Source organism: Humulus lupulus, chromosome X, assembly GCF_963169125.1.
Source record: "Humulus lupulus chromosome X, drHumLupu1.1, whole genome shotgun sequence".
Lineage (NCBI taxonomy): Eukaryota > Viridiplantae > Streptophyta > Magnoliopsida > Rosales > Cannabaceae > Humulus > Humulus lupulus.
The window spans coordinates 265,042,413-265,068,217 of NC_084802.1; the positions used below are offsets into that span (position 1 = coordinate 265,042,413).

General features: G+C 38.4%; 1 protein-coding gene across 1 annotated transcript; it reads left to right on the forward strand.

Annotated features, from left to right (window-relative positions):
* The first annotated feature begins 11,109 nt into the window (after positions 1-11,109).
* On the forward strand, positions 11,110-13,905 carry LOC133804922 (uncharacterized). Its single transcript, XM_062243024.1, has 2 exons — positions 11,110-11,426; positions 13,195-13,905. Exons 1-2 carry the CDS (start codon positions 11,259-11,261, stop codon positions 13,771-13,773), a joined length of 747 nt encoding a protein of 248 aa, XP_062099008.1. The 5' UTR covers positions 11,110-11,258; the 3' UTR covers positions 13,774-13,905.
* The last annotated feature ends 11,900 nt before the right edge of the window (positions 13,906-25,805 follow it).

Genomic DNA, 25,805 nt, shown 5'->3' on the forward strand with positions numbered 1-25,805 from the left:
AAACACAACCCACACTTCAAACTCCCTATACCTTAACAAAAACAAGCCTAATAAACATTCAGAGACCTTACCTTAAGTGATGGATTCAACCTCCAGCTCTTGACCTCCTTCCCCTTTGATTCCCAATTCTGAAATTACATAAAACCAGCCACCAACTTGCCTCAATTCACCTTCCTTAACTAAAATTCAGACTTAAAACTTAGATATAGCATAATCAAAATCTTACCTCTGAGTATTCTTGGTCTAAGCCTGCTTGACAACTTCAATCACTCTTGATTCTCCTTCCAAAAGTTAAATTCAGTCTCTCCCTTCTTCCTCTTAAGTTTGCTCTTCCTCTAGGTTTCTAATTTCAGCATAAACCCATCTCCCCAAATATTATACGTATATGATATTCCCCCTTCAGCTGATAATCATCCATCCTACCAAATGTCTACTCTACCCTTCCACTAATACCCCTTCCTAACTTAACCTCAAGGCCATACTTGTCTTTTCACCAGCTTTGCAATTCTACCACTTTCCCATAAAACCTGTTACTCTCTATGGTTACTAACGGTTACGCAGGTTACCAAATCACCAGTTACCACTATCTAGTTTCCTAGGACCGTCTCGGCACGTGCATCGCGTTGGTAACACAGAACCCTCGCGGTACAATTCACACATCATAATTATCACATAATATAATTCACATAATCGTATAACATGCCTAAATCATTATCATGCATCTTAATCATAAAAATCACACATAATTCCCATCATGCCCTCCCGGCATACTAATCAAGGCCCTTAAGCCTTATTAGTGAATTTGGGTCGTTACACCTGCCCAGTTCCCAAAGCTGATGAATCTACCCTTAACATTCACAGAGGAAGATGCCCGGAATGTCCATTTCCCGCATCACGACCCCATAGTCATTTACACCCAAATCGCCAAAAAAAGAGTATCCCGAGTATTGGTGGACAATGGGAGTTTTGTCAATGTCCTATTTAAGCCAACCTTCACAGTGATTGGCCTAACAACAGCGGACCTAACCTCGTGTCCAACGCAGATCTACGGCTTCAATGGGGATTCATTGCTCCCGATGGGCAAAATTCAACTCCCTGTCACGTTGGGGAACGAGGTTCAGAGCTCGTTCAAATACTGCACTTTAATAGTGGTGGATTTCCCGACTACGTACAAAGTGATTTTTGGGTGCCCTGCTCTAGTCAACTTCAGTGCCATCACCTCCATCTGCCATCTATTCATGATGTTCCCGTGTGATAACAACGGAGTGGGGACAATACAGGGAGATCAAAAGAGCACCTGAAAGTGTTATCACGTCTCTGCCCGTACAATCTTCATGATCCGTGAAGAACCTATCGAAGATGAAAATGCTGATCCAATCCCACCACCACAGCCATCACGGAGGGTTGTCTGGGAAGACGACGAATTGGATCCCCAGATAAAGGTGGGCAGGGCATTAGAACCAATGGTGGAGGTTGAGGAGGAGTCCATTAGTGACACTGACCTGACCAAAGTAATCGAGGAAGGAATAAATCTGAATCAGGAGGTCAGAGCTGCCATTATTGCCTGGGTAAAAGAAAACCAGGACGTCCTGGCCTAGTCCCACTTAGATATGATCGAGATTGATCACAACGTTATATGTCCCCAGAATCTCTATCAAGGGACAGGGCATGGCCAACTTCATCCTAGAATGCACTGGGATATCTAATGACGAAGAACCTATTGACCTCATAGTACTCTTGTGGAAGATATTTGTGGATGGAGCCTCCAATGAGGATGGGGCTGCGGCTGGGATCATTCTAATGTCCCCTTAAGGTCACCTGTTGCAAAGCGCCCTACACTTCCAGTTCGAAGCGTCAAACAATGAGGCTGAGCATGAGGCCATGTTGGTCGGATTACGCTTGGCATGGGAGTGGGGGTAGAAAACATCAAAGTCCACAATGACTCCCAGCTGGTGGTCAGGCAGATTTCGGGAGAATACCAAACGAAGGGGGAGAAGATGCCTGCCTACGTGGCGTGAACCTGGGAGTTACTCCAATCTTTCAAAAGATACTTCATCCACCAGTTCCCCAGGGACAGAACGTGTTTGCAGACATGCTGGAAAAATTGGCCACGGATTTTGAAGTAGAACTCTCCGGGGTAGTCCTGATCGACCATCTTCCCGCGCCTAGTATTCAAGCTCCCGCAATCATCAACGCCATCCATTACACTACGTCTTGGATGGGCCTTCTCATCCAGTATCTAACCACTGGGGAATTTACCGCGGAATGGGCCTCCGCTAGGAAGCTTCAGTACTAGGCTCCCAGATACGTCATGATGGACAATAGACTCTATCGCAGGGGGTTATCTATGTCCTATCTTTGATGCGTATTTGGGAGGGAAATGAGCGTAATTATACACGAAGTGCACGAAGGCTTTTACGGAGATCACACAACCGGACTCAACTTGTCTAAAAAGATCCTCAGGCAAGGATATTTCTGGCCAACAATGAAGAAGGATTGTGTAGATTATGTCCCCAAGTACAGACAATGCCAAAGGTACGTGAAGATCCCGCGAACCCCTCCCACAGAGATAACTCTGATGACTAGTCCCTGGCCTTTTGCGGTTAGGGAATTGATTTGGTAGGATCCCTCCCGACCGGGAAGGGCAGAGTAAAATATGCCATTGTAGTTGTCGACTATTACACAAATTAGGTCAAAGCGGAACCAATGAGCACCATCACCTCCAAAAAGGCCCTAGATTTTGTCATCAACAATATTGTGTGCCAATACTGCCTCCCTCACAAAATCTTGTCCGACAATGGGAAGAAATTTGATAGCATCCACTTCACCGATTTGTGTGAAAGACATGGAATTATTAAAAGCTTCTCTATAGTCACAAGTCCTCAATCAAACTAGTAAACAGAGGATGTGAACAATATTTTGAAGGGAATGCTAAAGAGAAAGATACAAGCTTGCAAGAGCAAGTGGTCGAAAGAGTTGTCGAGCATCGTATAGGCCTACTGGACCACGGAAAAAACATTGACCGGACATACTCCCTATTCAATGGTGTATAGATGCGCAACAGTCATCCCAGTAGAAACTGCGGTCTCATCTCATAGACGAGATACGTATGATCCCGTATGGAATCACACCTTTCTCCAATAATCCCTAGATGTTATCATAGAGATCCGGGAAGAATCACAAGTGCAACTGAAGATGTATCAAGAAAGATCGCAAGGCACTTCATCTTAAAAGTTAATAGCCGAAGGTTCGAAACTGGTGATCTAGGAGTGGGGGTTCTAGGTCCAAATTGGGAAGGACCCTATGAGATCCAAACCGAAGTATGTCCGGGAACATATCGCCTAAAGCAACTAGCTGGAACAGAGGTCCCATGGGCCTGGAATGCAGAACACCTCCGCTGGTACTATCAATAGTCGGAAGGATTTAACTCTGCTCTCTCTAATATTTTTATTTTGAAGCAATGTATGCGCCAAGGCCATTTCTTATTTAATGATAATGGTGTGAACAAAACACCATAAGAAATGTTTAAAAAAAAAAAGTTCATGTCCATCTTTCATTTTCACACGAACAAGTGACCTAACACTACACTCTTTGGTCACTTGGGGGGTAGGACCATCTATACAAGTCCAGGATTTAAAACAAAAAAGGATGCAAAGCTCAGAGCTTAGTCCTAATACAGATTAATATAGACTGGGGGTCCAAAACCCAACTCCCAAAAAAGGATGCAAGGCTCAAATCCTAGTCCTAATCCCAAAAGATTGGTCCAGACCTAACATGGTCCAGGATAGCCTAATCCCTATTCATGGTTTCCCCATAATGATCAGGACCTTCGGAATTGGAATCTTAGGTTTAAATAAATTAAATTTAGTCTTGTAAACGGTCTAGGCCGTTGGAACTTGAACCTCGGGTTCGAAATAAGTTAATCAACTAATTTCTACCTAAGTCATATCTTTAATGGTCTAGGCCATTAAAACTAAGTCATGACTAAAAAGACCATAACGGTCCAGGCCGTTGGAACCTGAACCATAGAGTCAAGATAAACCAGTTAAATTATATTTGGTAAGTCCAAAACAGTCCAAGTCGTCGAGATTTGAACTTTGGTTTCAGGACAAAGTAATTACCTTCTATAATTTTTCCTTAATGGTCCTGGCCATTGGAACTATGATTCCACATTTAATCCTTATTCATGCATGGGGGTAAAACACTTAGTGGATTTTTAGGAAAAATTAAGGAATATACAGCGGGAGTCATTATGCAAAGACAAAAACCAATAAAATAACAGTACAGTAAGATAAGCAGTTGTCTTAAGCGCATCCGTACACATAAAAAATATGTTTACTAAAACAAAGAAAAGGAGAGAGAAAGCCCCAAATAAAAGTACAAAGGCTCAGGCCTAGGCTCCGTTCTGATCCGGGACGTCTGGAGCGTTTTCATCGTGCTCATCCCTAGTAAGGAGCTCCGCATCCTCTCTTTCCTTAGCCTCGAACTCGGCCCTCTTTGAAGCTGGATCAGGATAGAGGAGGAGATTGATATTCTTATCTTGGAGCCAGGCCATGTAAATGGCCTCGTCAAAAGTGGCCGCCAACAATTCATCAGATTGCTTCTTCTCCTTACGAGCCTCCTCACTCTGCTTCATCTCTAGCTGGACCATGGCCTCCAAAGCCTAGACTTGTGACCTGAAAGATTCCACCTTTTACAACTCTTGGCGAAGTTGGGCCTCAGCCGCCTCCAAGATTACCACCTTGGTCTAAGCCTCCGAGCCACGAGCACGAGATAGCTCCACCTCCAGGTTATCCACCAATTTCTTGTGCTTAACATCTTTCCTGGACAGAGCTTCCTCATGCTCAGCCTGAACCCGGGAAGCCACCTTGGAAAAGGCCTCTTTAGAAGCTTCTCGTTGGTTGACGGCCCCCTGTAGCTCCATCTGGGTTGTTTCCAGCTTCATTGCCATCTCTGCCACCAACTCCGCGTTCCTATGAGCCAGCAAGGTATCCTGGAACAAAGCAGAGTTAAAGAACACAAAAAGACAATGATAATAATGAAACAAGACAAGAAAGTGGCTTACCACAATGGCCTGATGACGGATGGCCTGTGAGACGAAGATCGCTTCGTTGTTCGCCAAGGTGGCGTAGTGTTTGAGCTGAAGGGTAGACATTGTAGTCCCCACCTGGGCCAGCAAGTCTGCAGCAATTGGGGTCGTATCCTGCCAAACTTAGGCAAAAACCCAATCTCGGTTGCCACCCGATCCACGATCTATTGGGGGGAGTTGAAGGCCTCCATACGTTCAAAAAACTCCACCTTCCGACGTATTATCAAGGCCCAGGATACCACGTCCCGTGTATCGCACCCCTCATCCCAGGCCTAGGACACCATCTTCATCCTCTCCTCCAGGATGATTGAAAGCTCAGGAGCCTCTGGGATCTTTGGCATAATAATAAGGCTTTCACTAGAGGAATGTTCCTCTGTCACAGTAAAGTCTTTTGTCTTGGCCTTCTTGGCCCGCTTCGTTGACTCCGCGGTGACAGAGTCTGTCTTCCTTTTGCTCGTCCCACCTCCTTCCGAAGGTTCCTGCTCCAAGTTAATAATCTGAAGAGAAGCAGAGTGGGGATCAATGTTGCTCAAAAAGTGTCATCGAGACCGCGGTGGATGTTTGAACTCCTTCGGAAGCCCCAGTTCCGGTTTTGAGTCCCCAAGGATCATATCAATGATCTTCTACTTGGCTGGGCCTTTGGCAGCTTTCTTTGTTGAGGCCTTGGCCGCAACAGCCCTGGCCTCAATCATTTCCTTCATCTTGGCCATGGGATTAGACATGTTCGGTTCACCTGAGATAGGAATAAAACTTGGATTAGTAACGTAACAAAACGGGAATGACAAACAAATACAAAGGAAACATGCAAGTCTATGTCCTCCGGGACAAACCCTCATCCATGGAATGGGCCTGACTTAACTCTCCTAGTGCAAAAACATGAATTTGATCCCCCATGTCATCCGGGTCCAAAAAGCTACCGTACTGAAGGAACCAGGACGAATACATGACGGTCAGCGTGTCTACCACAATGGGGCAATGAAGCCCCACGTTGCTAACAGTCCCAGTCAAATAATCCCAGTACCGTTGTCTATTTCTAACTAAGCCCTCAATACGAGGGGCGTAAGTTAAACTGGAGGTGTTTTACCTTGCCTCGAGATGCTGGCCCAGAGAGCTCTAGGTTGGGTTGCCTCCCCTCGAGAAGGGCATCCAACTCTTCAGATTGCCCCCACTCGACACGATGCGCCTGCTTTGTTTTAAGTTTCTCCGCGTCCACCATGACTGCGGCCTCCACCGCGTCAATATGAATGAGGGCCAACTCCTCTCTCATAGCAGGGTCCCTTTGACATTGCAGTCCCATAGGCTAGGGGTGTCTAATCGATTGATGACTGACATTCATCCTAAAGTTATTTGTAGCCATGAACCCCCTCCCCCTTACGTCCAGCTCCTCGACACTGAGGGTGGCATAAAACTTTTTATGGTCCAGGATTGACTTAGTGAGCTGGGTTTGAGCGTACGGACCTGTTCACAAGAACGTGGATATACAATAAACAAAACAAAGGACGAGATGAAGGATGAAGAAGGATAACTTACCCACATGTTGAAAGTCCAGCACCAGAGTGGGATTCTTCTCTAGAAGGAATCCGGATGTCATGAACAAGTAGTGTCTAACATCCGGGGGATGTTTCCAGGAGATGTATGAAGTCGGACTGACACCATAGTTCTTCAACTTATAAAATCCATCTCACGTCTTGTCTTTGGAGTTCAGTTTCGGCTCCAACTAGTAATAGTACATCACCTCCGTAGGGGTGGGTGTCGTGATCTCCTACGAGGCGTAAAATATACACCATCCTATAAGAAACTTGTAGGCCTGGGGCAGCAACTGGAAAGGCGCGATCCCTACAAACTTCAGAAACTGCACGAAGTAGTCGTGGAGTGAGAGAATGGCTCCCACACTGATATGGCATGCACTCTAGGCCCCAAATGAGCCCACATTAGTGTGAGCCTTCTCTTCTTTCCTGGCCAGCCTGTTGTAGAAAAGCGCTAAAGTTGACTCTATCCCGAACGCTTTTTTAAGCGCGTTCAACATCCGGTATTATTGGAACTCGTTCGTTTCTGCATCCATTTCCCACGTGTTGTGAGTGGGAAGCTTATGCCCCTCCAGGACGATGGACCTAGATCCTGGAACAATTAAAGTCCCAAGAACATAAGTTGGGAACTAAAAGGCCAAGGGTATTTGCAAATAAACTAATTCACCAAAATGGTTTTGAGACATCCGGGTTCATTGATTCAGAGCAATCAAGCCCGCTTCATCAATCAAGTTATCTACAGAATAGAGTATCACCTAGAATGTTCCCTATTGTTCATCTCTACCACTACCACTACCTAAATCCACCCTACACGGTGGTCGCGAACCTAACAAATACATGGTTGCGGAAACAACGTGGTAACAAAAATGATGAAAAAGAAATAAAGTAGTGACCAGAAAACTTACTGAGTGAATGTGGATTTGGAATTCGTTGAGGTACAGGCGACAATGCCAACAAAAATTCAGCCTTGGACCAGAGGAGGTGATACACCAGTTCGTTGACGCTCTCAGACAAATTGGCCGAGAAAAAGTTGTATTATTGATGAATGAAACAGGGCTTCGTCAGAAACAGATCGGCACAAAAATGCACTAACCGTCGGCGAAGTTTGTCGGCAACTTCAGACATTCAGGATTTTTAGCTCTCTACTCTCTAGTTTGAAAATATGGTATCAGTAAAAGTGTGGAAGGAAACCTACTGAGGTATTTATAGGAAGAAAATTTCTTGTTTAATCCAACGATCCACAATAAGAATGCCAAGGCAATCCTCATCCGACGATCCCAGATGGCGCAGAGGCATTAAATGGCCCAATCAAGAGTTAAATCGTGGATTCGTCAATCCACGATCCGCGCCTCCCTCATAAAACGGTCAACATTGAAAATCCCAAGATAATCCCCATCTAATGGCTCCGAATAATGCAGAAGCATTAAACAGCCCACTCGAGTGCTCAAAGCACTTTTCCGTATAGACGGGACACTTTGGGAAATGCGCTAACATCCATCAGTCACCTAGGTCATCAAAACATTTTCCCCAGATTTTTTAGGTGCGAGTGGTACAGACGTACCATTTACCTGGAGACACTTGTCCAGGACAGTGGCAATTCGAAGGGACGAGGATTGATCAGTTGGCCTTTAAGTAAACAAACCTAGATTTAGGTGAATGAACCCGGGTCTTAGTAAATGAATCGGGACGTAGGTAAATGAACCCGGATATAGGTGATTGATCCGGGATGAAGAAGGCAAGTCTCGACTGCATGAATGCATATGAAGACTTGGGGTGTAAATGTTATCCATATTTTCCCTTATACACGTGGCATGACCAAATGGGTTCCATGAGCTCTCAGGAGAGGCCCAAGCCACCCAGGGCCCAGTGAACACTAAGCAACCAATCCTTGTCGGTCCAAACCACGCCGAGCAAATAACTGGTGAGTAGCACGAGCATACTAAAGGGGTTGGAATTGAGATGCAGGCCTAGACCACCTTCTCGGGCACACCTAACCTCTATCCACTGAGATGTGAATTATGGTGGTGAACGATCCATTTCGGGAGACGAATCCCATCGAGTGGGATCCAAGTGAGGTCTTCGGGTCCATTGCCAATGCTTGAACCCACCATCAAGATGTCTGCCTTGGTAAATGAACTCGGGTCTTGGTAAACAAACCTAGACATTGGTAAATGAACCTGGACCACAGATCTGGGTAGAACAAGCCCAGTTTGTCCTACAGTTGACGTGTCCCCGAGAAATCCGGCAGTTGGTCTCCCTAACTAACCTGCAGAATGGGGTATGCACGGAACATACAATGTTCCTAGAAAACGGTACTCCTACTACTCTGACATATCCTGTCCCCAAGTTTGGGCCCAGATTAGTCCAGCCCAAGTCACATGACTGCTTATAAATAGGGTCATTCGTGCACTGTAGCGAGGATCCCGATTTTCTCATGTAAGCAAAACGTTGCTGAACTTGCAGAAAACCTCCATTATTAAACTCTCTAAAGCCTAATACTAGTGACTCAGTAAACATAAACATATTGTGAATATAAATATAAATAAGGAATATTTGCAAATCCTACTAAATAATCCAAGATATTTAAACCAAAAAATCACAGTAAAAATGAATTTAAATAAGCTTTTAAATAAAAAAGATATTTCCATAAATTTTCTAATTTATTAGGAAATAAAAAAGATATTTCCACAATTTTTCTAATAAATATACATTGACAATTTTAAATAAAAATATTTAATTATTTTCATTGGTTTCTTGTTTTTATTTAAATTATAATTACCTTTACCATGGCCTTTAAACAAGAGAGTGAACGTTTCCCTGGTTCTTCTTTAATTTTCTCTCCTCAATAATATGATTATATTTTAAGGTTTACAAAAACTTTTTTATGTATCATATATGATTGGCTTTTTTTTATTTTTTTTTTATTTTTGCCTAATATTCATATATTTTAATTAGAGCCTTAATTGTAAATTCAAATTGTAAATTCAAATAAGTGTTACAATGGACATTTAATTTGGATATCTTATAAATTTTATTTTGTAGAAAACTAACAATATTAGACAAAAGTGTTAAGTCTAAAAAAAAAAATCTGTTAGTTAAATATTTATTCTATATAAATATATATATATATATACAGCGAAAGCAAATCTATAATAAAAGTAACACTAATTAATTAAATAAATCCACATATATATATATACACACACATTGCTTCAAACAATAATTCATTCGAAAGAAAGAAAAAGAAAAAGGAGCATTTCAAATCCTTAAATAAAATTAGACCTACCGAAAACATTTGTCTTCTATATAAAAAATTGTGTAGATAATGAGATTTTTTGTGTTTTAATAGTTTTTTATTTATTTTTTATAAATTTTAATAGAATATTCTTATATTTAACATAATATGTTTATATTTAATATTATAAATATGACTTAAAATTAAATAAACAAATTAAAATAAGATATTTTTGAGATATTTTACAATGATAATTATTTAAAAATAATATAACCATATATTTTATAACTTAAATAAAATTTAATTAAACATATTATATATAATCTGTTATTGACGCTAACATAAACTTAAACAAAGATTAATTAATTAATTAATTAATTAAAAAAGTATATTTTTAACAAATTTAATTAATTAAATCATATTTATTTAAAAATAATAAATATATACTTATCATTTTTTTATCTTATAAATTTGTGTGATAGTTTGTTTTTTATTAAGTAATTAGAGCTCTTTTTCTTCATTAAATTCACTAAAGGACATTGTGAGATATATTAGAAACAAAAAATATTGATACACGGTCTACACTATGACTTAATCTATTCTTATTTTATTTCTATATTATTGTATTTTATAGATATTTCGTGTAGCCATGTAAATATATATTTATGGAAATGTCATAATTGTGGAGATTATTGATATAAATATTTTTATATTCTATTGAATTATAATTCATTCTATTATATATATATATATATTTTTTTTAAATAACAACGAACCAATTTTTATTAAAATTATAAGTAATATTTACAACTTTAAAACTAAGCAAACGTGTTTTTCCCATTGCTTCTGCCTTGTATATATATATATATATTTATTTATTTACCAAAGAAAAAAAATAGATATAAAAGTGAACATTTTAAAGATATTCCATATATTTTCCTAAAAAAAATTGAGTAAAAAGTCTAATATTATAACAATTAAGTATTTTAACAATACATATAAGTATATTTATATATATATATTATAAACAAACAAACACGTAGTGGGAAGTGGGGGGATAAGTCACCCACAAAACAGGCTCATGTCTGTAATTTTTGAATAAAGTAGGGGTTTTTCTGGCATTTAGTCTACTTTCCTGCTGAAAAACTTTCTTCATTGAACTACACATTTAAACCTGTCCACATACATTCTAGTTCACCCCTAGTGTGTATATATACTCACACAGCTTCCCATTCCCCACTGAAATGATATAATAAGAGAGTAATATCAGTCAATTATTTAGTTATCACAACTTTATAAAGCTATATATATATATATAGTATAAATACATATCCAATATATAAGTTCATGAGAGAAAACTAGCAGAGAAAAAGACAGAAAGAGACAAGTGAGCTAGCTGATTAGAAAAATGGAATGGAGGAAGTGTTATTTGGACGTAGTTCTAGTTCCACTGGGATTTTTAATGGTCACTTTTTATCATATATGGTTGTGGCACAAGGTCCGGACTCAACCGGAGAGCACCATCATCGGGATTAATGCTAGAGGACGTCGTTTCTGGGTTTCCTCTATTGTAAAGGTGCGCTTATTATTAACATACAAACACGTGTATGTATTTATTTTCATGTACTATACCCATATCACCATGACCATCTCATGATTAGCTACTGCCGGCCGATCCAACTAAATAATTTGAATATTATGGCCATTTGATTATGATTATATATCTCTTACTTTTATAGTATGCTTAGATATAAATATATCTAAGGCTATTATTATAAGATGGAGTTAGACTAGGTGAAGGTTCCAAATATTATTTGGGATTTTTATACATACTCATTTCTAGAGATACATATACACGTACGTATATCTACACAATTGATAATGTTTCGGTTCAAAACTGTATATATATATATAAACCAAATATCGATCTTATGTACTGTAAAGAGTCAAATCAGTTTTTCTATACATATAAATATATATATATATATATAAAAAGGGTTAAGAATACTATATATGTAGGCCTGTTTAGTTGAGTTGTTGTCACACATATGAGATTACAGGCATATTTTGCTTTATTCGAAAATTTTACTTTACTATATAATGAAATGAGAAATGAATAAATTAAGGAATAATATCATCATGCAATATATATAAAGCAACGATGACGACCCAAATAATTTCAGGGTGCCAGATGTGTCATCTCAAACATTTTAGTTGTTCTTCTCACAATATACGTTGGTTTGAGTGCATGGAACAGAGTATGACCCTGATTTTGTTTTATATCGTCTTTTGGCAACAACCAAAAGATCCCAGTTTATAAAGTTAGTAGTGGTGGCATACACACATAGTTGTCATCGATCACATTTCACATTTCGATATACCATATCATCGTCGTAAACTGCTATATCCACAATAATACAGAACAAACAAATATATATATATATATATATATATTTAAGAAAACAGTGATCATGGTCGACACAGATAGATATAATATATACAAGGTCATGATATGTTAATTAATATAAACAGTTAAAAACTCAGTCACATGTTTTTCGTTAAAGAGTAGATGATTCACGAACTAATTATTATGCACAGTTTATATATTACGTTTTGTCACATTATTTGTTATATCTAGAAAAGTACTCCCACCCGTTATGTACTGCTCTAAACGCATCGATTTATTATGTTTCACTTAGCTGTTCAGCACTGATTAATTACCCACTACCAAAAAATTTGTGAATATATATATATATAAATATATACATGTGTCCCGACAAAATATATATATATATATATAAATATACATGGTGTGTGAGTGTGCATGGCCTATTTATATGTTATATCCAAAAAAAATATCTCAGTCCTTGCATGCCGGTGATCTTGTTTTGGTTGTAGTCTGTTCTCCCACTTTGTTTATGTTGCATCACACGTCAGATACCTTTAACAACCCACTGCCAGGTGTGTTATCTAATAATTCTACCACCACTTCCATCTATATTATTCCTGCTTGCGTTTGACCATATTTATTAAGATGGCTACATAATGCATTTTCCAACATTTTAATCCCATATGACGTTGGAATTCCATTTATAATCCCGAAATCTTGATCAATAATTAGTTACATGAAAAACACTTGTAATAGTTTGGGGAGTAATTAAGACCCGAAGAAATAATTAATCGCTACGTACTTGATTAGAGAAGGTAACATTAGTATTAATTAAGGAATATATATATATATATAGCTAATTAAATTGTCTTCCAAATATATATTATATGAGAAATAATTAATTGATCTTTTCAATTATTATTTTTTTTCTTTAATAAATCAATTGGGTGAGCAGGATAATGATAAGAAAAACATTCTGGCCGTACAAACACTAAGGAACACAATCATGGGATCAACGTTAATGGCCACAACATCGATACTGCTATGTTCGGGTCTGGCGGCAGTTATAAGCAGCACATACAGCGTGAAGAAGCCACTAAACGACACCGTTTACGGGGCACACGGGGAGTTCATGGTAGCCCTCAAATACGTGACCCTTCTTACAATCTTTCTATTCTCTTTCCTTTGCCATTCCCTCTCCATCAGGTTCATCAATCAGGTCAACATCTTGATCAACACTCCACAAGAAGACACGTCACCGGTCACCCCTTCCTACATTGCTGAGCTTTTGGAGAGAGGTTACATGCTCAACACTATAGGGAACCGCCTCTTCTACGCTGCCCTACCTCTGCTCTTGTGGATATTTGGTCCAGTTCTGGTTTTCCTATGTTCCGCTACGTTGGTTCCGGTTCTCTACAATCTTGACTTTGTATTCCCAACTACAAATAATAATAGTCGTAGTAGTACTAGTGATGATGATCATCATCATGAACAAAAGGGGAAAGTTATTAATGTTAGGGACTTCATCGTGTAAGAGAACAATCCATATATATATATATATATATATATATATAGAGAGAGAGAGAGAGAGAGAACTTACATATATAATTAATGATTGAATAATAAAAGAGAAAATAAAATAGTTATCACGAGTTTAAGTGATTAATTTGAGTTTTTGAATAAACCAAATATTCCATGTAAACTTACGTACGTACTGCAACGATCTAATAATAATAACGTATAATAATGATTTGAGATGTTTAAATATATATATATATATATATATACACTACGTATGTTTAAATATGCTTATTTAAAATTATAAACATTGTCTGTTTGTAATTTTAATAAAAACAAATTTACTGTATTTTTTAAATTTATATATAATAAAATAAATTATAATTTTATAATATATATAATTATTTATAGTAATAATCTCTACCTTTATCATATTTAAATATAATGTTATAATAGATATATTTACATGATTATAATATATATATAATACAATAATATTTACAAAAAAATTAATAATAGAAATAAAAAAAAATCAAAAGCTACGTAGATAGTAATATACATGCATAAACTATTTTTAGATCTCACAATATCTTTTAGTAAATTTGATGAAGAAAAAGAGTTTTAATTACTTGATAAAAAACAAACTCACACAAATTTATAAGATAAAAAAAATAATGTATGCCTTTATTATTTTTAAATAAATATGATTTAATTAGTTAAATATATTTAAAATATCATTTTTCAATTAATTAATTAATTAATTTCTATTTAAGTTTATCTTTAAAATGTCATGTTTAATATAATTTTATTTAAGTTATAATATATATGGTTTCATTATTTTTAAATAATTATCATTGTAAAATATCTCAAAAATATCATATTTTTATTTGTTTAATTTTTTATTTATTTAATTTTATTTAAATTTAAGTCATGTTTACAATCTACCGTTAAATATAAGAATATTTCGTTAAAGTTAATGGAAAAAAAATAAAAATCTGTTAAAACAAAGAATTTCTGTTATCTACACACTTATTATATAGAAGAGATATTAAAAAAAAAGTTGTCAATTCATGAATCTCCTTTTGATGGCACTCGAATCTATCTTAAATCAAATGGAGATCGTGTATATATATATATGTTATCCCTGAAAAATATGAGGATGAGGTGACGAGTGTGAATGCGTCATGTGACATCACAAATCAGGAAAAAACGAAGAAGTATTGAGAAAAAAACGACGGGCAAAAAAGATAGGTCCAAGACCTATAGGGAAGTCGACCAAGCCTATACCCCCTAGGTTGGTCGGTGTGACCCCTACCCCTAGGGGTGGTTGGCCTAAGCAGGCCCAAGAGCCCTAGGGATGGTTGACCTGACCCTTACCCCTAGGGGTGGTCAGCGTAAGCATGCCCAAGAGCCCTAGGGGTGGTCGTCTTGACCCCTACCCAAGCGATGGTCGGCCCCAGTATGCCCAAGGACCGCTAGGGGTGGTCGGCCTGATCATGTAACAGCCCCTGGGGACTATAAATAAAGGACCTAGGGCTTCATTTCAAAATATGGTTTTTTCTGGAATTTTTGAGATCCGAAGAACATTTGGGGAGAAATTCTGGGCAAATAAAAAACGAGTGAATACTTTTGTTCATCAGTGTAATTGTCAAGTGATTCAATACTAAAAGCTAAGTGGATTAGGTTATTAATGTTCATTAGAACAGGGTAGAACCACTATAAAATTTCTATGTATTTACTTAAGATAATCGTACTCTATCATTTATTCTATTTATTTCATTCAAAAGGTGTCGTATACTGTACATACGACTGTTGGCCAATTTCACAGGTCAATATTTTGGTGCTTTCATTCAGAGTACGAAATCAAGAAACACACTTTCATCATTTTTTCGATGCCTCCAAAATCCAGTCAGACCAAGAAGACTGCTCCTAGGGATTCTACCACCCAGGATCCCATAGATCCCGTTAACAAACCTCAGGTGGAGGTTGGAGATCAACCTGATGCGAAAGATCCACAAGACGCTCACCAGGAGGATATGGCGCAATTTCTGGCGAGGCGGGAGGCCTTTGTTGCAGAAATTGCCGTTCAGAGGGTGACTATGGAATGGCAATGACAGGAGACAGATGAGCAAGTCCAATGATTGATCCAGAGGGAGTTGGAAGCTGACCGGAGACACCAGGAGGTTGTTGTGGCCTTGGTGGCGGCTACTCAGTTAGCCTGAGCTAACGTTGAAGCTGCTGCTCAGGCGGTGAGGGAGGCTCAGGCCAAAGTAGCAGGAATGCGAGAAAAAAATAACAGAGAGTCCAGGGGAAGAGTAGGACCACAAGGACACTCTCATAACCACTTTCCCAGAGATAGGATGAAGAGGCACAGTCCAAGACTGCCTCCTCCATGACTAAGAAGAATAAGAATTCATCTCGAAGTAGGAGTATTACCAACCCAAAGGCCCCCTCCCAGGCGGACCGATGAAAATACGCAGAAGATGAGGGTCAAACATCTGAGAGGCATGACAGAATGGAAATGGCCGCTCAAAATCTCAAAGTCATGTAGGAGGAGAGGCTCGGGGGCAGGGTCGCACCGACAGGGGCAAGGCGGACCTACCACCCCTACAACCCCGGTCTCGCAAGGGAAAGGAACCGCTGAATAACGCCAATATTGTGTTTGATAGGCTGGGGAAAGATGCACAACCTCAAGATTTGAGGGAAATCATCAACAGGAGGACCAGTGCTCAGGAGGGGGTACCAGTGACATCTACCCCACCTGGAGCAGTAATCCCACCAGTAGTGTAGTCTCAAATAGATGCACTTGTTATGATTGTTTAGGGTCTAACAAAGAAACCTTCAAACATCGAGATGGCTCATGGAAGTGGGAGTCCTTTCAATGCCAAGATCCAAGCTGCCCAACCACCACCGAAATATAAGACCCCGAAACTTCCTACATACACTGGGAAGGAGGACCTAGTATGACCCAGTTCGAGGATCCAAATGGAGTTACTTGGTGTGGAGCATGACTATAGGTGTAGGGTATACCCTACCACTCTCTCTGACTTAGCTCAGGAATGGTATTGGAAATTCAAACCTAGATCCATCACTTCCTGGGAGCAGTTCAGGAAAGAATTCTGGAAGGTCTTTAGTGTCAGGCGGATTCAACTAGTTTATGCCAATCAGTTTGCTGACATCAAGCTAGGGAAAGATGAATCCCTAAAAGACTATATTCAAAGATTCATGAGAGAGGCAAACCGAGCATCCACGATAGGAGATGAAGGGAAGTTCGTTGCCATCTCGGTAGGAATAATTTATCGTAGTCCTTTGTGGGATAGTATACACAGGAACCCTATCAACACCTTGTAGGAGTTCTTGGATCGAGCCGAAACATACATGAAGTTAGATGATGCTATCATGAAGGAAGAAAAAGGCATAAACCATCCGACCACTGTCAAGGAGGATAAAAATGGTGCAAACCCTCAGGGCAACAATGGGGGCAATGGTAAGAAGAGGAATACCTCAGGGGCCGAGCAGGGTGGAGAAAAGAAAGCTAAGTCAGCACCCGCTGACAAACTACCTAAGCATCAACCCTACCAGCCCAGGTTCACCAATTATACCGCCCTGACTACATCAAGGGTTGAGATTTACTTGGCAACATACTAGGAGGTACCATACCGAAAGCCACCACCCTTGCGTTCAAAAGGAAAGAGGGACAAGAATAAGTTTTGTCGTTTCCATAATGATTTTGGGCACGACACAAACGAGTGCAAACAGCTGAAGGATGAGATAGAGTTTTTTCTCCGATCAGGAAAACGCTCGAGGTACCGAGGCAAGACCGATACCCCAAGTAGGAATCCAGAATTCTGAAGGCAGAGGAGTCCACCACTAGAGCCAGCGGCCGTAGACTTCACACTGGATACTATATGTGGAGGGCCCCACATAGCAGGCAACAACAACAATGCTCATGAGCGATATGCAAGGACCCTTAGACATGAGGTAGGGGAGTCTTCCCAGTGTATGGAAGTCGAGGAGTGGTCTCCAAAAAATCCAAAGTATCAAAGTGAAACTCTCACTTTTACAGAGGATGACGCCGTGCACGTGAGGTAACCCCACAATGACCCTCTGGTACTTATCATTTAAATTGCCAATGCCCGAGTGAAGAGATGATTGGTGGATACGGGAAGCTCAGTAGATATCATCTACAAATCATCCCTCGAGAAGATGAAGCTCACGGTCAAGGACCTGACACCGTGTTCCCAAGTGATATATAGGTTCATGGGAGAATGCCTAGCACCAATAGGAACTATTAGACAACCGGTCACGATGGGGGATTCCCCCAGGCACGAGAATGTGATGACAGAGTTCCTGGTGGTAGATTGCTCATCGGCTTATAATGTAGTGCTTGGGAGACCCCTCCTGATGGCATTACACGCAACAGTATCTATCTGGCATCTATCTTTAAAGTTCCCCACAAGCGCAGGGCAAGGATGTGTAAAGGGTAACCAAAGGGAGGCACAATAATGCTATAATGCTTCAGTTGTCAAGGCAAAGAAATGACCAAGCGTAAACAACATGATAGTAACCTACTGCGAAGAGAATGAAGGAACCGATGAGGTTGTCAACATGGAAGTTGACGTTGAAAGAAACACTCTGCTTGAGCCAGTGGTTCCTTTTAAAGAAGATTTGTTATTATAGCAAGTTTCCCAAAGCGAAGGAAACGACATCGATCCTCGTTTTGGGGATGACGTCATGGGGGTAGGACTAGTCGAAGATCTTGATGAAGTCCTACTAGATGAGGAGGAGCCGACTAGAGTAATCAAAGTTGGGAAGGAATTAAAGGTGGAAATTAAGGCACGGTAGGTGGAATTTTTGAAGAAAAACCAGGACATCTTAGCCTGGTCACATAAGGACATGGTTGGAATTTCTCCATCCGTGATAAGTCATGTCCTCAATGTAGACAAGAACTACCCACCATTGCAACAAAAAAGGAGACACTACACCAAATACCCCTTTTAATAACACATGAATATGAGACTACTCAAAAAGTATTATGATAGTTAAATAATAAGTGGCAAAGTAAAAAATAAAAAATGGCGGTATAATTTTGGGAGCCTGTGATATAACTGGCCTCTAATTATTTTTTTCCTCTTTCTTTTTTAATTACAAAGCTAGAAAGAACTTTCTAGGAAACATATTATTGTTCGACTCCTCCGCCTACAGTGCCTCTGAAGTCCTCCGTCTACAAAATTTGGGTCTTCGGTCGGCTCCATCTTCGATGTTTCCAATCTTCTACAGAGTGTTGTTTATGGTATTGTTTCCAATCAACTTTTTATCAATTTGATTCTAACAGCTTGTGTTTGTGGTATTGTTTCATAAAACCTAACCCGCATACGTTAAGCTAACTTCTCTCATTTTTATTCATCTTTCTCTTACTGGGTCTGAATCGAAAAAATACAGAGCTTTCTTATTCTATTCAGCTATTTTGGGATTCTTTCTTCCACAATAAAAAGGTAACACAACCACGTATCTTTTGTTATTTTGTTCTTCTGTACTTGTTATTTTCTTTTGAGATTCTGTTTTCTTTGCTTTATGAGGATTTTTGTTATTGTGTTTCTGATTTGTTTTTAAATAATAAGGCAAGGTAACAACAAAAGCAGTCCTACCAAATGAGCACAAAAACTGCTAAACAAACACCAAAGCAGGAACTGCAGGGAAGTAATACTTTTAGCCTCTTATAGTATTATTATGAGTATTACTGTTACATTTAACTTTTGGCTTTGAATAGGCACAATTTACTAGCTTAGCTCTCAAGTACACCATACCACACCACACTTAGTTTGAGCAATAGCATTTCGTGGCATTATTGAAGAATTCCAATCAACCAAATACACTCTGGTTTGAAATGCACATAATTGACCAACTAGTGGTGCATTTATTTCAAAAACTTAGTTGCATTCTACCTAGGAGGAAAACCCAATATTCTTAGTTGTACAGAAATACAGAAATGGGTAGGTAGGTAATGATATAATCTCTTACCATTCATTTAAGGGAGCTGGCAGAGCATCAGAGAAATCAATCGGCTGAATTCTCCTGGCTTGCTGATCTAATCTATTATCATATATGTGAAGCTAGCGAGAAAAAAATTATATATAATCATATATGTATCTAATCTAGAAGGATAGAGATATGTCATTCTAATACACGAAAGACAAAACCTGTCCTCATTGATTCACCACAAATATAAACAGCTATCTTTTCTGTTTATACTCCATTATATATCATTATCATAAAATGTTGCATATATATTTAAGTTCTTTTCGTGGTATCCATATCCCCTCGTGACCCTTTTATTGTTTTTATCTCCAAAATAAATATTAGTTTTCATGTCATGCAGAGTTTCAACTTGTTTGACCCAATTCTAACCCCCACCAAGAAACAGAGATCAGTCTATATATATATATGTATATATTATCTTCTCAAAACCACGAAATTTCGAGTGCCTCTGATCATGAGGTTCTCTTTTTGTTTTTCTCTTCAACTTTTTGTAGAGTTTAATTAAATTTAGAGGACAATTGATTAATAAAATATGAATATGTTCTCCTCTCAGTTCAGAAGAGGAAGAGAGCTGAGTGAAACAGAAAAAAGAGAGTGCGAGAAGAGAAGAGGGAAGAACCTTGTAGCCTTGTCGTATAGAATACAGTTTCTTATTCTTTGCCATGGACGCGGAGTGGTAAGATAATTATTTCTACATCTTATTTTTTTAGTTGCGGAAATTGTTTTTCATAGATTGAACCTATTTGTTATATTGTATAATTTTCAAGCATATATCCATATGAATTTGTAAGCACATGCACATATATATATTTAGAGAAATTAAGATAATTTTCTTAGGTTGGTTTTGTATTCACCTATTTAATCTGAAATATTATTATTTTGTTTTCTTTTTGCAGATTAGAGAGCAAAGGAAACCCAAAGAGATAAGTGTTGACCTTGAATCCACCCACCATCCAAATTGATGGAACCGCCAATTAGGATCTCTTGAATGAAGCTTATGATCATTGTGGTGAAGTCTTTGCTGAGTATGCCAAACTATTTAATTGGGTACTTTTTATTTTTTTATTTTTTTATGTTTGAGTCATTTTTTTTCTTTCTTTTTTATTCTAATCGTCTATACATAAACAGTGGATAAGGCTTTGATCATTATTATGTTTATTAAATTTTTCCAATTGGTATAATTATATCTCTGTCCATTTTTGTTTATATAGATGAGCGCATATAAATTAATATCTATGTGTTTTCATAGATTGCTATTAACATTATTTTGTTATTTAAAGCTGGATGGATGTTCATCAAAAGCAACTTGTTTGGATTTAGAAAAACAAGAAATAACGTGATAATTTAATGTGAGAAGCTGAAGGAAATTACTATATGTTTCTCTGTAATATGGTTAATTATATAGCTTTTTGGCTCAAAGGTTAATTTCTTTATATATATAAATATTTAGGAGCCATATCACCATATCAGTCATCTCACCTTATCATCGCTACAACTTCTATCATGAGTCGCATCTTGTCTCTCTCATTTTTTATGCTTATCCTTTTTCTTGTACCCTTTTAGATTTCTTTTGGGCGATTTTATTTTGTTTTCTCTCTTCTTTGATATTTTTTTTGATCATTACTTTGATTTGTTAAATAATTATTATGCACTTTAGATGAGACACCAATCCTCAACAATATATTTTCACATTAGTTTCATTATGAAAAGTCAAAATTATACTTTATGTGGAGATCTAAGTCTAGCAACATTTCCAATTACTGCTACTATATGGTTTGACTTGTTAGTGTTTTCTTGAATTAGCTTTTCTGATACACACGCAAATTCTTTAGTTAAGGTAAAAGTATATTTATAAATGTGGTGTAACGCTCCAACTCCAGGAACCGTTACGGTGTGCCTTGTAAACAATGCTAAACCCGCTAATCGAGTTATTTGGCCAAACTCGTGTAGCTAAATATGATTAGCGGTTTAGGGATTAAAATTTTTGGTTAAGATGTAACGTTTCACTAGAACGTTTAATAAATACATTGGGATCCCAAAAATATAATTTCAGAGTCTACTACAAGAAAATATTTACAACAGGCCGTTCTATGCGGCAAAACAGGGTTTAACCCTAGTTCCCCTTTAAACCTCGACCGTGGCAGACGAGCAGCTGCATATGTACACGTCATCACCTAAGCTCTCCAACTCAAGGATGGTCCAGCTTTCTTTTTCCTTTACCTGCACCACATAGCACCCGTAAGCCGAAGCCCAGCAAGAAAACACAATACAACATGATATAATATCAATAGTAATTGTATTAATTGTTCAGGACCAACAGTCCAAGCAAATAGGTGACTATCACAAAAGTCACAAATGTGGGGACAGCACCCTTTAGCCATGTGATGATAGGATCACCAGGGCTTAACTGATATCAAAAGTCATTAATATGGGAATAGCACCCTTTAGCCATGTGACGATAGGGTCACCAGGGCTTAACAAGTGAGTGAGCATCTCACTAACTTCAACAGGATAGGTGCATGGTGATTGGTCACCAACATAACCTTCCTCCCGACTCTAGAGTTGTAACTATGGAACAGCGTTCCCTAGCCATGTGACAGACAGTCACCGGGGCCCTGTGCCCTGGCTCTAAGTGCTAGTCTTAGACTAGTCAAGCGCTTATATGATCATCGACTTGAGGGTCGGTCCAGCATTAATTCCATGGAGTCGTTCAATGCTAATATCGATTAGATCTAATCTTCATTCGGCCCTGCGTCCTCGACGCTTATGCCGTTTCTGACCCTCAGGTCAGTGAAACACGACCAGTGCTCAACCCGTTGTGAACTTAACTAATAAGTCACAGCCTCACAGACAGATCTGACACCACTGTCGATTCTGACTAATAAGTCAGTGCCATACACAAGTAAGCCATGCCACCAAACATATATCACATGTCCAATATCCATAAACAAGGTATTCAGCATGCTTACTTAATAGGAACTAGTACAATTAGGACTATGCACAAACACAGAGGCTCAAGCTCTGAACAATATCATACTCAGTATACAAAGCATGTCCTAATCACATGTTTCTCGTGCATCACATGCATTATGTTTAACAATCCAACATGCACCAATAATAGTCATGCATGTCACGTTTAATAATCAACCAACATGCATCAATAATAGTCATGCATGTCACGTTTAATAATCAACCAACATGCATCATTAATAGCCATGCATGTCACATATACACAGGGTGCAGTTTTCTCACCTCAGATTCGAGCTATAATGATTAAAAGAACGACCCTTGAGAACGATCAACTTTTAGTCCTTTAGCGGTCACCTAGTCATAACCAAATATAGGATATCATCAATAAAAATGATCAACATAGGTTCCCAAACCAATATCTAGCCTCCGGGACATCAATCCATACTTAACCGGATAGTAGGATCAACCCCGAGGCCTATGGCTAGCATCCCCAAGTCAAAAACCCATTTCTGGCCAAAAATGCCATGATGGGCTGCGGCTCACCCCTCTGACAGAACCATTTCCCTCACAAAAACACATGTAGGCCGCGGCTCACCATAGCCATGCCGCGGCCCTTTACCAAAACCAGCAAGCACCAGCTTGCTTTCCCCTGCGTTTTTCCTCAAAACCAATCCCTCAAACCAGTTCCAAACCTCAACTTAACACCCAATTCAACCACTAAACATCATCTACAACTCACCCTCATCAAAACCCAAGTTAAACATCAATCAAAACTCCCATTAATCCAAACTTTCCACAAATAATTCATAAGCTGAAAATTAAAGCCCAAAACAGAGGACACCATAAAATTAATGGCTGGAACTTACCTCAAGTTTGATTTTGAATCCCCCTCAATGGCTGAATCACGTCCCTAAGCTCCCACCTTTGATCTCCTAGCTTTACTCCTCAATTTGAGCTCAAAACTCCAAAGGGAAAAAGAGAGAAAAAATGATGCACGGGAGAGAAAGAAGGAGATAAGGATGATGCTCTGTTTTTGGTTCTATTTTCCACAGCCAACTAAACCTCATATAAATCCAAGCTAAATGACCTAAATGCCCCTAGGTCACTTAAGGTTCCTAAAGCCTTCCCAAGGGTAAAACCGTCCTTTCCCGCCTATCTCGTTAATTATAATTAACACTTTCCAATTCCCGCTATTCCCAATAATCTCAAATACCAATATATCATATCCCATTACCCTTTTATTCCCGGTAAAGCTCTAATCATCAAAATAACCCCGAGACTCACCCCGAGCCCCGAACTTAAACCCGTTATGACTAGACCGAACACTTACATCTCATGATCGTCTCATGCCGAATAGCTCGAACCAATCCACCTTATAATGTGGCTATATTAATTAATCACAACCATGCACCCAAAATACACAATTACGCCCACAACGGCCAAATTACCAAATTACCCTTATAATTATAAATACTCCCATATGCATGCATTTACCATCATATAATAATATAATTCACATGAACATGCATATGATCATTAAATAGCATCATAATTCAATTATGGCCCTCCCGACCTCCTAATCAAGGTCCTAACCCTTATTAGGAAATTCAGGGCATTACATGTGGTATCTTTGAAACTCTTTTGAATGCATCCATTTCCTCTTTAATTCATTACTTCTGTTGTAAAAAGGTCTATTGTTGCTTACAAGTATAAGTGCTTAGATTGGTATTACTATATATTTAATATATTATTTCCTTTTTTAATTCATGCAGGTGTGTTGTTGTTATATGTCCAATAGTATAATAATATTGGCTATCATTTGGGTCATGTTTTTTTTCTTCTGAGTTCAGGCATAGTTGCTTAAAGTTTGATATCTTTAGGTTTTGCTTAGACTAACCACTATCATCAATAATTAGTTCTAGTAAAGAGTGTACTGATCAAAGAAAAGCATTAATCATAATATTGAAACATACATAACATATAAAATATATTGGTCCACCGATCAAACAAAAATGAAATGAGATTGATATGCTCTGTTATTTCTATGATTAGCTATTCTGCTGTTGAGCCTCTGTTCAGATTGATAATGGGATTTTCAGTGCTGAATTTGGATGGGCTGCCTAGTCTTGCACCTTTTGAGGTATGTTTTTGTGATATGACCTATATTTTTTCTACATATGAACTTTTCGGACTTTCACCTATCAGCTTTAGAATTTTATTGATGCTTCATAGCTTTAACAGGTTTCCCCCAAAAAAAGAGAGGAAAAAGTGTAATCTTTTAGATGTTGTTTTAGACATCACACAAGCTCATGTTTTGTTGTAGGGTTGTGTTGGACATAATGTTCTTTTAGGCGATTCATTGAGTATTTTTTCTTTTTATTTATTTCTTTATCATGTAATATTGAACTTCTCTGAAAATATGTACTGCCGAACTAATTTTTGTTCAATTCTTTGATTGTTGTTGTTTGTTGTTCTCTTAGACTTGTAAAATTGTAGTGACATGTAAACCTAAGAGGAATTATTGTCTTAAAACTTTTGATTGTTTGTCCTTTATATGAGACAAGAATTCTGTATCTAATTCGTTTTGCATGTGAGTTGTACTGGCCAAATGTGAGATTTAAGTTGAGATCTGGAAGGAGTTTTACCATAATGAGTAGAAATGACTTTGTGGAAAACTTAAAATTGGGATCAACTTTATGTTAGGTTCTTGTGGGCTTCTTACTTAGGGATAGTTCAAAAGTGTTCTTCTTCTTTGTATTTTTTTGAGCTGAAAGCATGCTGTAAAAACTTCATTGCATGGTCCTCTCTTGATGATGCTGTAACACCCCAATCTGCTAATAAGGTTTAGGACCATGATTAGCGTGCCTGGAGGGCAATAAATGAGTAAACATGTTAATATATGTGAATTTGAATGAATATGTGATTAGAATGCATGTTTAAGGTGGTATAAATATGCATGTGGACCCCGTTTGTATGCTAGGGGTAAATTAGTAATTTTAGCCTGCTGAGGACATAAGTGTGATAAATGTGTTATGTGAT